Source organism: Lynx rufus, unplaced genomic scaffold (assembly GCF_022079265.1).
Source record: "Lynx rufus isolate CCGP_SWC_20201006 ecotype Redwood Valley unplaced genomic scaffold, mLynRuf1.p SCAF_16, whole genome shotgun sequence".
Classification (NCBI taxonomy): Eukaryota; Metazoa; Chordata; class Mammalia; order Carnivora; family Felidae; genus Lynx; species Lynx rufus.
In genome coordinates this window covers 50,745,176-50,762,825 of record NW_025814830.1, presented here as the reverse complement: position 1 = coordinate 50,762,825, position 17,650 = coordinate 50,745,176, and the positions used below count along the sequence as shown (strand labels likewise).

Sequence of the window (17,650 nt, the reverse complement as noted above, 5' to 3'; positions counted from 1 at the left end):
CATCAGCCCAGAGCCTGACAGGCCAATGTTTTTCTGTGTCCACAGAAAAGTCACCAAGCCTGGCAAGTAAAAAAAATAAGAAAAATATACGCTTAAGTACATTCAATTGCCACTATTGTCATAGACTGTTCAAATGTATTTCCTCCTAGAAATAAAACAAATACTGTCTGGAGTTTGGGGGAAAAAATGACCTCTACGGACTATTTCATCTTCTTGGTTGGTCGGGGATTGCTGCTGAATGATTCTATTTCAGGGTTTCTCAAACTGTGTCCAAGAGGTGTTAATGGCCATCGCTCTCCCTCTCTCTCTCTCTTCCTCTCAAGAGGAACACAGTAGCATAAACTGGGTAGCTTAAACCAATTGAAATTTATGGTCTCCATCCCAGAGGATAGAAGCCCCAAATCAAAGTGTCAATGGGGCCAGGCTCCCTCTAAAGACTCTGGAGAAGAGTCTTTTCTTCTAACTTCTAGTGTCCTTTGGTATTCCTTGGCTTATAGATGGATCATTCTAATTTCTGCCTATGTTATCACATGGCCTTCTCCCTGTGTGTCTGTCCCTGTGTTTCTTTTCTTCTTCTTATAAGATCTCTAGTCCTACTTAGTTTTTGTTAATGTTCATTTATTTTTGAGAGAGAAAGAGAGTGTGAGTGGAGGAGGGACAGAGAGAGAAGGAGACACAGAATCTGAAGCAGGCTCCAGGCTCCCAGCTATCAGCACAGAGCCCGATGCAGGGCTTGAACTCTTGTACGGAGAAATCATGACCCGAGCCAAAGTCAGACACTTAACCTGCTGAGCCACTCAAGCACCCCTCTGGTCCAATGAATTAAGGGCCCATCCTACTCCATTATTACCCCATCTTAACTAATCACAGCTGCAACACCCCTATTTCCAAATTTGATCACATTTTGATTAGTAGGGGTTACGCCTTCAACATTATTTCTTTAGGGGACAAAATTCAACATAATAGGTGTCATTCCCCCAGAAATGTTTCTGAATCAAATAAATATGACAAACACTAGATTATAAATGTTACACAAGTTCTTTAGCATGGGAACTGTGAGAGTTTTTAACATGCTAAATATGCATTGTGAGTCTCATGGAATGAGGCAAGCACACAAACTAAAGTGTGCAATGATTCCCAAAACTTTTTGACCAAGGCATCCAGTTTTGAAGCACCTCAGTCAGGGCTAGTGTTCCTTAGGTGATACTTTGGGAACTGGTAATCTACATCAGTGGTTCTCAAGCCTGGCTGCATGCCCCAAACATCATCCCAAACATCAGAATCTCAGAATCTTTGACCTAGGACCTAGGCATCAAAGTTGTTGTTGTTGTTGTTGTTGTGTTTTGTTTTTAAAGTAGGCTCCATGCCTAGTGTGGAGCCCAACACAGGGCTTTAACTCAAGACCCCAAGATTAAGATCTGAGCTGAGATTAAGAGTCAGATGCTTGGGGCACCTGGGTGGCTCAGTTGGCTAGTCTCTCAGTTTCTGAGTTCAAGCCCCTCGTTGGGCACTGTGCTGACAGCTAGGAGCCTGCTTCAGATTCTGGGTCTCCCTCTCTCTCTTCCTTTCCCCTATACTCTCTCTCTCTCTCTCTCTCAAAAATAAATAAACATTTAAAAAAAAAAAAAGAGTCAGATGCTTAACTGACTGAGCCACCCAGGTGCCCCCAGGCATCAATAATTTTAAAGCCTCCCCAGGTGATTCCAATGTGCAGTCAGACTTGCTAACCATGCCCTAAATTCTGAGAACCACGGATCTAGACAATAAAAGGTGTTTAGGTGTCTGTGTGGATAAGGGCACGTTTCCCCTCCCCCGTGCAGGGGAGTGCACCTCACATATCCTCTCTAGCTCACTCATCTCCCGCCCCCAACACACACACACATACCTCCTCTAGGTTGCCTGCCTCAAATCCATTCCATGCTTTCCTCTTTGCTATCAGAACCCAACTTTGATCACGTAGCCATATACTCCTTTCCCAGGAGACTCATGGGAAAGTGCCCCTGTAGCCACATCAATGTAAATCCTGATTTGGATACTAATCCATTTCCCTTGACAATGAGGGATTTGGGGTAGTCACACGACCCAGTTCCAGCCAATGAAAACTGAAGTCTCTAGGACACTTCCAGGAAAGGTCTACTTGCCAATAAAAAGAGACACAAAGAGACAGCATCTTATGCTGCTAGACATGGTCTGGCCTGAGCAACACTCCAGGAACTTGTGCAGCTACTCTGACACCATGGGGAACAATCCAAAGACAGCAGAGCAGAAAGATGAGAGGAACATGAGTGCTTGATGACTGACTTCATCAACCCTGGAGCTGAACTACTGGCTTCTATCTGGATGAGAGCTTATCGCTTCTCGGCCTTTTGGCTAAGATCAAGTGTATCTGGATGAGAGCTTAAATGTCTTTTTAGGACAGTTGAATCAGGATCTTACCCTGAATATAAAAAAAGGATCGTTCACAAGGAGCCACATAACATGTAACATACACAAAACCTCGGGGATTTCATCATCTTCTATCCAACTGAAAGCCCATCATCCATTGTTTATTGTGTCACGCATGAACGTGAGCTAAATGTGCAGGGATGCTCATCAGACAACCCATAGCACGGTATACACACAGGCCCCAATACACTGGCACAGAAACCTACCCAGATACACAGTCTGTTTTATCTATCTATCTATCTATCTATCTATCTATCTATCTATTTTTTAAATGTTTATTTTTTTAGAGAGAGGGAGAGAGAATCCCAAACAGGCTTTTGTCAGCACAGAGCTCGACATGGGGCTCAATTTCCTGAAATGGGAGACCATAACCTGAGCTAAAATGAAGAGTCAGATGCTTAACCAACTTAGCCATCCAGGCACTCCAGTCTATTTGTTTTAAATATGAAAAGCTCTAAGATCTGGAGAAGGTGTAAGTTATTCATCTAGTCTCCACTCCTTTTCTGACTGTAAATATCAAACTGGCAACTCCTTCAACTGTATTGCTATGAGAGGAAAAAAAGCTTAAAGAGATGAGTGGACCCCTTCTGACACTCTTGAGAGAAAAGATCACAGGCAATTCTCAGGTGGTTGTACCAAACGTGCAGTGGGATGACCTTTTAAATCTCAAGCCATGGATGTTACAATGATTATCAATTAGGAAAAAAAATAATGTGATTAGCCTCAATACTTATTAGATTTTAAAAAATGACACACTGCCTATTGTTTTGGTGGAAGGGCATGTGATACAGGTCACAGACTGACATGTGACCTTGTTCTTCCCACCAAATACATCAGTAGAGCTGGGAATAAATATTTTAGGGCATGGTTTGCATTGTGCTATATTGGCTTATAACAAAACAACAATAAAAACAGAATATTGATATGAGAAGCTAGCCAAGATCTGCAGTCTGGAGTAGACCACTGTGAGCCAGTCAGCATCCCAAAGGGAGGCAAGTGGCAGACCTTACAAGCAGTTGACCGTGAGCCCAACTAGAGGTCAAGTCCTGCTACTGCCACCTAGCAGCTGCTAAAGCTAGACATGCCTTCCCCATTCCACTCCCGGGCAAGTCAATTAACTTTTCTGAGCCTCCCGTTCCTTATCTATGCAACGAAAGTAATACGTATCAGAAAGGGGTTTGGAGAGGATTAAAAAGGTAATGTTTGCACAGTCCCAGGCATATAGCAAGGAAAAGGAAACTGGAGCATGACAGCCCTTGCAAGCACTGCACAGATGTGCTAACAATGCCCATTTTGTAAGTGGGGTGGAAGCTCAGTACAACAACATGGAAGTCTCTCAAACATCCCTTCACACACTCACATACACACATGCTTTAAGGTGTGTATAATAAGGAATATGTGAAGATGACAATCTGTAATAATGATGTGGAGCTTGAAGTGTTTTTCACTCCACTGTTTCTTCACTGATTCCTGCCCACGCCACAAAATTTGTGTTGACGGTGAAGTCTTTCCCAGAACTTAATTATTTTCTGTCTCCTTGGATGGGGACAGGACTTCTGTTTTTCTGGAAAGGCTTTGGTCCCAGAGCTGGCTACTTAAGCAAGGAACTGACCATGCTGGGTTTCAACTTTGCCCTTTGATTGCTCCTCCATTAGCTAACTGGCTCCCATCCAGTCTCCACCAAGGAGACACTCCCGACCCTTGGACAAGTCTTTGCTTCTCTAGGAGCTTCTGTCTGTCCCCTGCATGGGGTACCCAGGCCTCTTGGGATCGGTAAAGTAATAAAGTGGGGTCCTGGATTGCTTCCAGTATTTCTCAAAGTCAAACAGAAACTATGTGTCAGAGCTACCTGGGCCAATACCCAACGACAGTCTCCTTTGAGAATGATTCTGTTTAGACCTGGCTATGAGTCCCGATCTAGGTGACCTTGATCCTCTGTAGAAGCACGGGAGCATACTTAACCGGAATGGGGACACTCTATCTTTCCCAGGACCTCAGAGACCCAATGGCACGAGAATGCCCGCCCTGCGAAGCCAACCTCTGCCGGAACCCTTCTCCCTGCCGGGGCGGGTCCCCCAGGTTAGCAAAGCTAGAGCTGCTGACCTTGCACTTTCACTGCGGGAAATTGACTCCCGGGAACTAGGCCCCGCCCGTTCCCCCCCAGCCCAGCCAGCGACCCGCGGCGCCGCCCGGTAGGGCTCAGCCTGCGCAGTAGGCCCCGCCCCTGACCCTCAGCCCCGACCGCAGGCCCTCCGCCCCTCTCTAGCGTCGCCCTATCCGAGGTCGCTCCCCGCCTGGAGTCCCGCCCCCGCGCGCTGCCCTACCAGGCCCCGCCCCTCCACACCCGGGCCCCGCCCCCGCCCCTCAGACCAGCCGGCTCGCTCCGGCTCGCTCCAGTCCGGGGCGCCCCCCGCCCCGCCCCCTTCGGCCGGGGTTCCCGAGACGTAGCACCGCGACCCCGCACCTCTGCGAACATGGCGCTACGAGCGGTGCGGAGCATGCGGTCTGCGGCCTGCAGCCTGCGCGCCGCCTCCGCGCCCGCCGCGCCCTGCCTGCCGCGGCCCTGGGGGCTGAGGGCGGGCGCCGTCCGGACGTTGCGCACGGGCTCCGCTCTGCTGTCTGGTAAGCGCGGGCGGGCACGTGGGGTGAGCCCGGCCGCTTCGGGGGAATGGGCTGGGCGCCTCCGTCCCCTCGTCAATGCTTACCTCGACTCTCCTGTGCTGACCACCCGGGTCTAGCGAGGCGACCACTGCCCACGCTTTCTACTGCTGGGATCTCCGGTTGCGTGGCCAATGCTGCCTCCCTAAGTGGCGTGGCCGACACCGCAGCCTTTGTCCTGCGGGCTGGGGAGCCAGGAGGAGGAAGCCTGGCACACACGCGCGACCGCTCGCTGCTGGAAAACCGGGCAAGCGTCGCTTGGCTCCTTCGCGACCTTAGGTTATCTTGCATATGTGTGTATCGTGGGCTCTAAAAGTGGAGACATAGTAGGCTTTAGTTTGCTATGTGGGCTATCACTGAGAACTCTGAAGTCAAATTAAAGCAAGAGCACTTAGTGAAATTAAAGCACGGGAGCTAGATTTTTACCAGCAAAAGCGAGCATATCTTTGAAGATTTGGCCATTTCCCAAAAACAAAAACAGTGATATAGCCTTTTGGACTCATACATTCTGCTCAAGTCTATTGAATCGTGGATGTGTTGGGACAGAAATGAGGCCTCACACGGACTTGAAACTGAAATAACCAGGAGCCCTGCCCACAAATATCTTGGTCATCTCTGATACTTTATATTTTAGCGCAATTATCGCTGCAGAAAACGTTTTCTTACTGCGTGTGCAAATGCTTGAGACACTAACTGCACCTGCAAGAACTCAGGCTCCTTACTTTAGGGTGAAGAGGTCTGTGATGGCTGTTGTCTCATTGACTGTTTCAGAAACCTGTTTGGAACTGGAAGAGTTGATAACATTTATTCCAGTCTGAAACATAAAGCTGCTACTCTCTCGTTGCTAATATATTCCTTTAGTTCTGTTGGTGACACATATCAATAATTACCGATTTGCATACAAGAGGAAAGCATATTTCAGATAAGAATTGAATTTAAAGTCTGGTTTTTTTTTTGGTTATTCACTGTTACATCTAGTTAAATATTGTCCAAAATATCAACACCCATGATCTGGTTGAACACCAAGGTTTTTAAAACCGAGACCCAAGTTCCAATTTTGATTCTACCTCTTATTAGCTATGTGATCTGGGGCAGTCACTTAACTTCTGAGTCTCTTATTAGAAAAGTGGAAATGATAATGCCTACCACACAAAGTTGTTGGGAGGCTGAAATGAAATGAAATGTAACCTCTCTGTACAAGTAGCCTGACAAATAGTAAGTCCTTGGTAAATGTTACTTGTTATGAAATATAGGATCAAATAATAAAAAATAATTGGCCAATATTAATATAGGTTATCTGGCTAGGGAATTAGAAGGGACTTTGGGGGGGGGAGTCTCCATGCTCAATGTGTGGCTTGAACCCGTGACCCTGAGATCAAGAGTCATGCTCTACTGACTGAGTCAGCAAGGCACCCCACATAGTGACTTTGAAAGGAAGAAAATGCAAACATAAATTACTGAAAACACCTCATTTTGAGGCCCAAAATGATGTTTTTAAATGCTCAGGAAGAAAGTAATTATTTACCTAATTTGTCCACTTTTTCCCTTTTGGGCCAAGGGTTAAAGGAGAATTAAACCATTAGCCTCAACAGCTTGGTCTACTAAAATGTCTTAGGGACTTTTAAGTTAAGTGGACATTCATGCATTTACCTTACTAATGCTGCCTCTCCTCTAAACCTGGGGTCACTCAATTGCTAAACTGAGTGAGGGCAGCCTTACTCCTAAGATTATCTTTACAATTAGGCAAGATGGCAAGGCCCAAATCAAGACAGTTGTCTCAGAGAAGTCATATCTGTTGTCCAGCCCTTACTTTAAAAAGGTGTATTTGGATTTGAACTGCTCATAATTGGTATTGTAATCAGCCAGTTCTACAGCTGTAACAGGGAGGAGTGAGTGTTGTAGCCAAATACCTATGTAGATACTTTGTTCAAAATCTCCTTTACTTAATAAACTAAACTAAAAAGTTATTTTACTCCCTCAAGTTCTGAGTGCTGTTTGCCAAGCACGGTGTTTAGAACTGGGAATACAAGTGAAAGTGGGATAAACCATGCTTTGCTTGCTTTGTACTTAGTCTCCTTCCTGGGGAGAACTGACAAAGGGGCTGTATGCGTAGCTCTTCAGGTGCTCTGTGCTTGTATGGTCAGGACTCAGGGAGACTGGTGCAGTGTTGTGGGAGTAAGTTGGATGGCCCCAGAATCCAAGCTTGGAGGGCTAGAGAGGCTCCTGGCAGGAAAGAGGTTCTAAACTTGAAGTAGTCCAGAAAAAGCCGTGCCGGGAGAGAGTGGCAGTCAGAGCACCAAGTATGAACTTTACATGGAGAGATCAGATTGACCTGAAGCAGTTAACTACTTTAAGTGGAATGAAGCAAAGCAAGTTCTTTTGTGACAGATTCCGACTTCTTCCAGTGAAGAATACGAAATTGAAGTTTTTTAATGATTAGGGGAAAAAGAAAGGAGTAGTTACATTCTGCTGCATATCAGAGCTGTGAAATCAAAGCAATTTAAGTACAACTATCTTTTGGGTAAGGGGAAGAGTGAACCAGCAAGGCTTACTCTAAAACAGGATTTGAGGTAGTGAACCATTTTCCCATTAACTTCTGATGCATTATTTTTGGAAAAATGCTTGGCCTCAGAATATGATATATATATTTAAGAAGATAGCATATGCTTTAAAAAAATTTTGTTTCTTTAAATGACAGTAGCCACTTTCTTCAAGGACAAGGTTATTTCAATTAAAATGAAATCTTAAGAACTCAGTCAAGTTATATAATTTGATCCAAGTCGTTTTCATGCCTGTAAGATTCCACCTTATAACCAAGTTGCAGTGAAGCCCTCTTAGGTCAACTCTACCCAAAGAGGCATTTTTTTTTTTTTTTAGGTTAAGTCATTTATGAGCATTTATAAGTATTATAAGCATTTATGTTCCCTCACCCACATCCGTCTATAGAGGAACAGACTACATTCTGTAACACAGATCACTAATAGATAGGTATACTTTGAAATGTGCCCCAAAATCGTTTATATGTGTGATTTAGACTAATGTTGGAATAATCAAATCTCCAAAAGATGCAGGTGTTCACATCGAGCCACCTTTGTCTAAATGATCCTGTTGTTGAGAAGACGTTCTGTCTTCACAAGATCTGGTTTTTCCTGGGCAGTGTACTGAAAGGCAGGGTCAGTAAGTAAAACACAAATACTGGGAAAGTCTTGCCTTTAGACAGCATTGATACGAAAAGTGCTTTTTAACAAGTGGTGCCACTGCTTTTCTGAAATACTGGTCTTCTGTTTTAGTGCGTAAATTCACAGACAAACATGAATGGATAACAACAGAAAATGGTATTGGAACAGTGGGAATCAGCAATTTTGCACAGGTACTGGATTGTCTTGAAATACTTAAAACAGTCTGCGCTTGCCTAATTTGGATTGTCTCTACCTTTTAAAAATTGTTTATTCTGCCCCTTAGTATTTTGAGTTCTTTCAAGAACATCAATCCTAGGTGAAGCAAGTAAAAATGTAATTTAGTTAGGGCAGTATATAGTGTCTTAAGGGATTACTGAAAGGTTAACACTTAAAAGTAAACATACCTTATTCAGGAAAGAGATGTTTGTTCCATTTGGGGTAGCTAAGGAGAGAGTAAGAGCAAGTAAAGGGCTAGAGTGTTGACAGTGTTTTGTAGATCCTGTGGACCATCCATGATCCATGTGAATACACGCTCCAGAAGGAAAACCTAAATTGGCACAGATTGGACCAAGGCGGAACCCTTTATTTAGTCAATCTTTTTCTCTTAATCTCCCACTGATCCCTTATTGAGAAATTATGCAGAAGAAAATGAGAAGGCAAGTAACAGTATGAGTCCATGATTTTTCCATGGGTCTGTGTGTAGGGTGGGGCTGAAAGGGGAAAGGGGGCACTGAGAATCAATGGCAACTGTATCTTCACTGGCATTTCTGCGTACCTCCTGAGGCCCGGTACAGCAGCGTGCTGTGTACAATACTGTACAAGTGTCGTCTTCCCCTCCTGGAGTTTATGAGGGGAATCTCCTACATGGAAGACAACGTACAAAGCATCACAGGACGGATGGCATGAATAGTACAGGGTTGTAACTCACTGACCTGATGGGGAGCTCACTTCTTAACAAACAGAGTCAAGGTCTTCATGGAGTACAAGGCTTGAGGACTATGATTTGCAGATCAGTAGGTAGGATTTCAGCAAATACAGGAGGGGAGATGGCCTAAGCAAAACTGCAAAGGTGAAAAAGCACAAGGTGTGTTTCTTCTCGGAGGAGCTCTAGTATATGGGGGGGTGGAGGTTGTGACCAGAGTCACTGCTGCCTGTGGGCCAGTCTAACGGGTGGCCTGTTTTTTTGCAGGTCCTGAGCTAAAAATAGTTCTGCATTTTTAAAGTTGTGAGAAAAACCAAAGAATGCGGCCCCTCAAGTGTAAAATATGCCCTGTCTGAATGATAGAGTATTGGTGTTTGGCTTGTTTCTATTCACTAGGAGGTTTGATTTGATTTCTTAAAGGTTATTGTTTTGTTTGTTTTAGGAAGCTTTGGGAGATGTTGTTTACTGTAGTCTGCCTGAAGTTGGGACAAAATTGAACAAGCAAGGTATTTTTCTCCTCTTGGTATATGATTCATGCCTTAAGTTTTCTTTACCTTGAATAATAACTTGTTTGCACCTAGGGTCAGTTAGAGTGCTTTTTACTCAAGTAACAGAAAACTCATCTAAAAGTAGATTTAACAGTTGAGGTTTATTATATCTCCTTCAAGAGGTCTGGAGATAGGTGGATACAGGATTGGCTTATTGGCACAGTGAAGGTTCATCAAGAACATGACTTCTTTTCCTACTGTTTCTGCCTCTTTGTGTCAGAGGTCACAAAATGGCAGCAAAGTCTTCAAGCATCACTTTCTCAAATGGCCAGATCCAAAAGTAGGATGAGAAGGTAAAATCTGTTTTTCTTTAGAGGCAGTAAAGAATATCAGGAAAGAGTGGGCTCAGGAGTCAGAACCTCATTCTGAATCCTGACCCCACAATGTATCAGCTGTGTAATTTTGGTGAAATTAATTTGAGTCTCATCTTTAAGTTGGGATGATAATAATAATAATAGCTACCTCACAGTTGTTTAAAGATTGAGGTGAAATTAAGCATAATGTTTAACATAAGATGAGTGCTTGATAATGTTAGTAGGACCAGGTACATTATTTATGGGCTCTGTGACATATAGAAGACAGCCCTACAGAATTGAAGTATCTGTTTTTCTAAATATCTTTGACAGTATTGGCCATAAGTTTTTCTGCTGAAACTTTCCCCATTATTTATCTTGCTTGAACTTTTTCTGCTTCCTGCCTCTCAGTAGTCCTATCCCTCTTTTTGAAGGTCTTCGTAGGAACCTTTTCCGATATCATAATAAGACCCTTGTGATTGATAATCTTTGTCCATTTTTCTTCGTTCAATACATGAGAGCAGTTGTTATTTTCTTTTATGGTGTTTTATTTAATGTGATCCACTCTGCTGCTCTCAAGCAGGAGATCCTGTTTCCAAACATCTCTTCCCAGCAAGTGAGCAGCATGAACTTGCTTTCTGTGCTGAAAAAACTTCTATTAACATAAGTATCCCTAAACTAATGAATGCTCTCTTTAAACTTTCTGCTAAAGGTGCTTATAAAATTAATGCACAATTTACATACAGTGAAAACGCATGATGTATGTACAATTCCATGAGTTTTGACAAACACTTTATAAACCTTGCCCATTAAAACCCTTCTCAAGACAACCTCTTCTCTGATTTATCACCATAGATTAGTGTTGTCTATTTAACTTCATTTAAAAGGAACCACAGTTTATGTCTGGCTTCTTTTGTCCAGTATCATGATTTTGAGATTTATTTATATTGTGACCTACTGTTCATATTTTGTTGAATAGTGTACCATTGTGTAACACATTAATCTTTCCCCTGTTGATAGATGTCTGTATTATTTCCAGTTTAAGTCTTTTTTGTAGATGCCTTCATTTCTCTTGGGTAAGTATATGTAGAAGTGGAATTTCTGGCTTACACGTAGTAAGTATATGTTTAACTTTGGGAAACTGGCAGTTTCTTATAAAGTGGTTGTACCATTTGACATTCTCACTAGCAGTATGAGAGTTTGTAGGCACTGCACATCTCACTGGTTTTAATTTATCTTTCCCTAATGACAAATTACTGAACACCCTTCCACATGCTTTTTGCCACTCACGTTTTTTTTGTTGTTGTTGTTTAGTCTCTAGTCAAGCCTTTATCAAATTTATTTGGGTTCCATATATTCTAGATTCAAATCCTTTTTCAGGGCTATTTTTTGTGAGTATTTTGTCATATTTTGTGATTTTGCCTTTTAATTTTCTTGTGTCTTTTTTTTGAAAAGCTTTTAATTTTTAACAAGTGCAAGTTGTAATATTTATATATAGAACATTGTATCTTCTCTAAGAAATCTTTGTCTGTTCCCATAGTTCCCATCTTATACACCCTAGTGCCATGGGGGTGCTGTGGGACATTTAAAATTTTTGACCTCTTTTGGACCCCACACAACTGATAGCTCAATGGAATTAACAGTTCCAATATTAGATCTCACTGTGTTACCTTGGGTAATGTGTCTTTGAAGCAAATACTGCATGAAAATAAGCAAGGATCATCAAATAAGGCAGTGGCTGTGTTCAGGCTGATTCTGTGGTGGCGAACTTGTATAGCATGCAGCAGCCACATATCACTAAATAGTTGTAGTTAAAAATGAAAAGTAAGTTACTCAGATACTTAGGGCACTGGGAGCCGAGAAAGTTTGAGCAACTCTGGCATGTATCAAGTTTGCAAAGGTACTCTGTGTGTTTTTTTTCTTGAAACTTCACAATAGTTTTTGCTTTCATTTTCAGGCCTTATTAAATTCACTGTTCTTATAGTTTTGTAGATTCCTTTGGATCTTCTATGTAAACAATGTAATCTGTAAATAGCTTTATTTCTTATTTTCAATCTTCAGGCATTTTATTTCTTCCCCTTGCCTTATTGCACTAGACCAAGCCCTCAGTGTAATGTTGAATAGAAGTGGTAAGGTAGACATCATTGCCTTGGCCTTGTTCCTAATCTTGGGAGAATGCATTGAAGACTGTATCATTAGGCATGATAGTTTGCTGTGGGGTTTCTGATGGATGCCCATTATTAGATGAGGAGGTTCCTTTCTATCTAGTTTGCTGAGAGTTTTTATCATTTATGGATGTTGAATTTTGTCAGATTTGTTTTATCCATCTATTCACGTGATCATAGGGGTTTCTCCTTTATTCTGTTAATGTGATTAATAAGATTTGTTATTTTAGAAAGAGGGAGCACGAAAGCAGGGGAGAGGGTCAGAGGGAGGGAGAATCTTTTTTTTTTTTTTTTAAGTTTTTCTTTTTTTTAATTTTTTTTCCAACGTTTTTATTTATTTTTGGGACAGAGAGAGACAGAGCATGAACGGGGGAGGGGCAGAGAGAGAGGGAGACACAGAATCGGAAGCAGACTCCAGGCTCTGAGCCATCAGCCCAGAGCCTGACGCGGGGCTCGAACTCACGGAGCGCGAGATCGTGACCTGGCTGAAGTCGGACGCTTAACCGACTGCGCCACCCAGGCGCCCCGGGAGAGAGAATCTTAAGTGGGCTCCATGTTCAACCTGGACCCAGATGCAGGGCTTGATCCCAAGACCCTGAGTCAGAATCAGATGTTCAACTGACTAAGCCACTTTGGCACCCCAAGATTGATTTATTTTTAAGTGTTTAATTAGCCTTGCATTCCTGGTAGACATGATGCAAAAACTGTCTTTTAAAAATACACTACTGGATTTGATTTGCTAATTAATAATTTTCATATTAATATTCATGAGAGATACTGGTCTTTTATAATGGATTTGTCAAATTTTGGAAATTAGTTATATTGTTTGGACTAAGTTTGGAAATGTTCTCACCACCTTTTTCTGAAAGAATTTGCAAGATTGGTATTATTCTTTAAATGACAGAATTAACCAGTGAACTGTGAGTCAGATGATTTCACTGTCGGAAGGTTTTTGACATGTAATGTAATTTCTTTAACAGGTATAAAGCTATTCAGGGGCGTCTGAGTAGCTCAGTCAGTTAAGCTTCCACTTCAGCTCAGGTCATCATCTCATGGTGTGAGTGGGTGGCTAGTGGTTCGAGCCCCACATCGGGCTCTGTGCTGACAGCTCAGAGCCTGGATGGAGCCTACTTCAGATTCTGTGACTCCCTCTCTCTCTCTGTCCCTCCCCCACTTGTGTTCTCTGTCTCTCTCTCTCAAAACAATAAACATTAAAAAAAATAGATATAAGGCTATTCATATTTTCTACATTGTCTTACTTTGGTTTTATTATGTTTTGGGGGGAGTTTTTCCATTTCCTGTTGTGAAATTCAGTGTAAAAATGCTCATTTTTCATTTGTTATCCTTTTATATCTGCAGGATCTACAGTTAAGAACCCCTGTTTTGTTCCTTCATATTTGTAGTAATTTGTGTTTTTTTTTTTCCCTTGATCATTCTTGGTAGCTATTTATCAACTGTATTAATCTTGAAAGAAGCAAATTTTCATGGTTAATTTTCTCTATAGTCCGTTTCATGCTCCTATCTTTGTTTTCTTCCTTCAACTTAGATTTAATTTGCTCTCATTTTTCTGACTTCTTACTAAGTATTTTCTACCCATATGGTAAAATGCTGTCTCCCTTGTGGTGGATAGCAGCTAAAATAGAAGTTTAATTCTTCTGGCCTCAGCTGGGACACTTGGGAGTCTGCCTGGTGCATGCATGGCTGAGGGATAGTTCAGAGACCTGGGCAGAGTTTATACACAGGCTTTTAGTTTCTCTCTTTTGGATTTCCCACCTCGCTTTCCAGTAGCTGTGGTGGCCTCAAACACTTGTCTTCTGGTTCCTTAACGCCAATTAAGACTGAGATTTTCTTTCAGAATTTTGGCTGCCCCACATAGCACAGATTGGTGCCTCTCTTCAGGCTAAAAGCTGTTGGAAAAAAATCAGTATTCCTTCTTTGAAGTGTTGTCTACTTTCCGTAAATTAACTGTTTTTGTTCATGTTTTTCTAGTATCTTTAGAACCCAGGTCATTTGTTTTAAGATGTTCTTTGTAAATGAAACCCAAAGATATTAATTAATTTCCAGCGCTATTAGCTATAACCCACAAATATGGGCATGTTGTATTCTTATCATTCACTTTAGATCACTTGATGTTGTCCCACACGTGACTGAGGCTGTTTTTTCAGTGCTTTAAAAATTTGTCAAAAGACTGAAATAACCAATCTAATTGGTTAATTTCAGATGCTCTTTCTTCACATTCCCTGACCCTTCTGTTACTGCCATCCAGTTAATTTTATTTATTATACTTTCCAGTTCTAGAATGTTCATTTAAATTCCATTTCTTTATAGGTGTTCCCTCATGATGAACATAAGATGAACTTTTAAAAGATCTGAACATGTTTATAACATAACATATTTATAATAGCTACTTTTAGGCTCTCTGCTTATTCCAGTATGTGGGTCTATGGGTCAATTTAGGATCTGTTGACTTTTTCTCTTCACCATGGCTCTCTTCTTAAGGATCTCAACCCTCAATTTCCAGCCACCTTGGCAGGCCCACATTCTGTCCTCTGATCCCTCAAGCAATTAAGACTGGTTTTCTGTTTGTGTTCTAGTTACACTGTGCACTTTGAGGCAACGCTGTCGGCACAAATTATGCAAATCAGGATCACACCCAGTTTGGGCCCCCTTTAAGGACTGACTTCTCTTTTAGTCGCTCTACAGAGCCTTCATATCATTGTTGTTTTATGTTTTGTTCAGAGTTTATAATTGTTATGTGCAGGAAGGCTGGTCTGATAAGATACTTCACCATTATTGGAATCTCCTAAAATTTTCTTTTCAGAGCTACAGTAAATTGAAAGAAAATTTTTACTGAACTTATTAAATACATTGGTATTCAGATACATCACCATTTGTTGTCACTCTGTCTAAAACAGATAGATCCACTTTACTGAGGATATTTATACCCTTCTCACAGGTGACAGGAGTATGACAAAAATCTGTGGTTTTATTTTGTTTTAGAGAGAGAGCTGGGGAGAGGGGGAGAGGGAGAGAGAGAATCTTAAGCAGGCTCCACACTCAGCGTGGAGCCCAGTGCGGGGCTCAGTCCTACCCTGGGATCATGACTTGAGCCAGAATCAATAGACCCTCAACCGGCTGAGCCGCCTAGGCACCCCTATGGTTTTATTTTTAATTAAAGATATTTAGAATGTTTCATCTTGCCTGTATTAAAGGTGGCTACTCCGTATTTTATATGTTCAGGTTACTGACTTGTGATATTTGATATTTTCTTTAATTTTCTCAATTTAGAGGAGTTTGGTGCTTTGGAAAGTGTGAAAGCTGCTAGTGAACTCTATTCTCCTCTATCAGGAGAAGTAACTGAAATTAATGAAGCTCTTGCAGAAAATCCAGGACTTGTCAACAAATCTTGTTATGAAGATGGTAAGTTGTTGCTAGAACTTTTTCAAAGGATTATTGCTACAGTTAACATTTAACCTAGAGTTATAAAGCAAGCTTCAGCTGACTTTAACTTCATCTTTTTGCACTTTTTGATAGTAAATAGGGATGTTTTGCTTTAAAAAAAGGGAAAGACAGATTAGCTCAGTATTGAAGCTTATGTTTAAGATCTCTGTCATTGAAAGCACTGCCTTATTTTAGAGTTCTTGGTATCACCGTTGGGACTCTTTATTTTCCTCTTCAGACACGAAGTACCCAGTCACCCTGTGTGGTGTGGGTGGCAGCAGAGGAACACCCACTGTGCCAGGTGCCAGTTTTCTCATACGGTCATCTTCCCAGTAACCTGGGGAAGTATGGGGGGCAGCAATTTTCTCCATTTTGTACGTGAATTGAGGCTCCAAAGGTTTTATCTATTAAGTTCGCACAGCTAATAAATGGGCAAACCAGGATTAGCTTGCAGTTCTCTGTTGCCTGTCACCTGCCCCCTCTAACTCAACTACTGCTTTCTGCTGCCATTCACCTCAGCAGTTACAGTGTTTCTTCTGGGAGAGAAAGCTGTCCCTGGTCTGCTATCTGGATCCTTCAATGTTAGTTGTTGATGGTTATGACAACTTAAAGTTTTTGTTTTTCGCTTTTCATTTAAAAAATGTTAATTCCAGTACTGTTAATATATCGTGTTATATATTACTTTCATGTGTACAATATAGCGATTCAGCAATTCTATACACTACTCAGTGCTCATCATGATAAATGTACTCCTTAATGCCCCGCTCCCGGTTCACCCATTCCCCCACCTACCTCCCCTCTGCTAACCATCAGTTCTCTATAGTTAAGAGGCTGTTTCTTGGTTTGCCTCTGTGTTTTTCCTTTGTTTGTTTGTTTTTCTTAAATTCCATGCTAATGAAGTCATACGGTATTTGTCTTTCTCTGACTTATTTCAGTTAGCATTCTACTCTCTATCTCCATCCATGTTGTTGCAAATGGCAATTTTTTTTTTTTTTTTTTTTTTTTACAGCTGAGTAATAATCCATTGTATATATACCACAAGTTTGTCCGTTCATCTATCAATGGACACTTGGGCTGCCTCCGTAATTGGCTATTGTAAATAATACTGCAGGAAACCTAGGGGAGTGCATGTATGCTTTCAAATTCGTGTTTTCGTATTTGGATAAATACCCAGTAGTGTGATTACTGAATCATAGGGTAGTTCTGTTTTTAATTTTTTGAGGAACCTCCATAGTGTATTCCACAGTGGCTGCATGAGTTCGCATTCCCACCAGCAGTGCATGAGGGTTTCTTTTTCTCCATATCCTTGCCAACACTTGCTGTTCCTTGTGTTTTTGATTTTAGCCATTCTGACAGGTGTGAAGTTGAGTCCTTAATCCATTATGGTGGAAACTATTCCAGCTTTAATTCTTTTCAGTTGTGATATGCAAAGATATTAACTGAATTGTTAAGGCTAAAATATAACTCTCCTTGAACAAATAATGAGTGATTTATGTCAAGAATACTAAGTTTTGAGGCACTCAGAAATTTTTACATTTTGAACACATTTGACTTTGACACTTTAAAAAGATAGTTTGGAATATGATAACTATTTTTTGGTTGCAGGTTGGCTGATCAAGATAACACTCAGTAATCCTTCAGAACTGGATGAATTGATGAGTGAAGAAGCATATGAGAAATACATAAAATCTATTGAGGAGTAAAAATGGAACCCCTAAATAAACTAGTATGAAACAACTTAATCTAGCATAGTTGTCTTAAATTAATGGTGCACAGAGGATTTAAAATGGCAACTTTTAGCAATACCAGTGCAAAAAGAAACTACTTGCAACAATGTTAATGAAAGAAAACACCCCTTAACTTTCTAACCATTGCCTATGAACACAATATGTATATTTTTTGCAACACCCTATGATTTTTAGGCTAGGCTCCAGTTATAATATTCAGAATCCTGAAATTATCTGTGGTTAGAAATTAGTTATAAAAACTATGTAATTCC

At 41.4% G+C, this 17,650-nt stretch overlaps 1 protein-coding gene across 2 annotated transcripts; it reads left to right on the top strand.

The window, feature by feature from the left end:
* Positions 1–4,814: 4,814 nt before the first annotated feature.
* Positions 4,815–17,393, top strand: GCSH (glycine cleavage system protein H). 2 transcript variants are annotated; one of them, XM_047078819.1, is made up of 5 exons: positions 4,815–5,067; positions 8,394–8,473; positions 9,647–9,710; positions 15,559–15,630; positions 17,257–17,393. In XM_047078819.1, the coding sequence occupies exons 1-5, from the start codon at positions 4,920–4,922 to the stop codon at positions 17,352–17,354; spliced, it is 462 nt and encodes a 153-aa protein (XP_046934775.1). In that variant the 5' UTR covers positions 4,815–4,919; the 3' UTR covers positions 17,355–17,393. The 2 variants fall into 2 exon arrangements, with proteins under 2 accessions (XP_046934775.1, XP_046934774.1); XM_047078818.1 differs by having other exon boundaries at positions 15,499–15,630.
* The last annotated feature ends 257 nt before the right edge of the window (positions 17,394–17,650 follow it).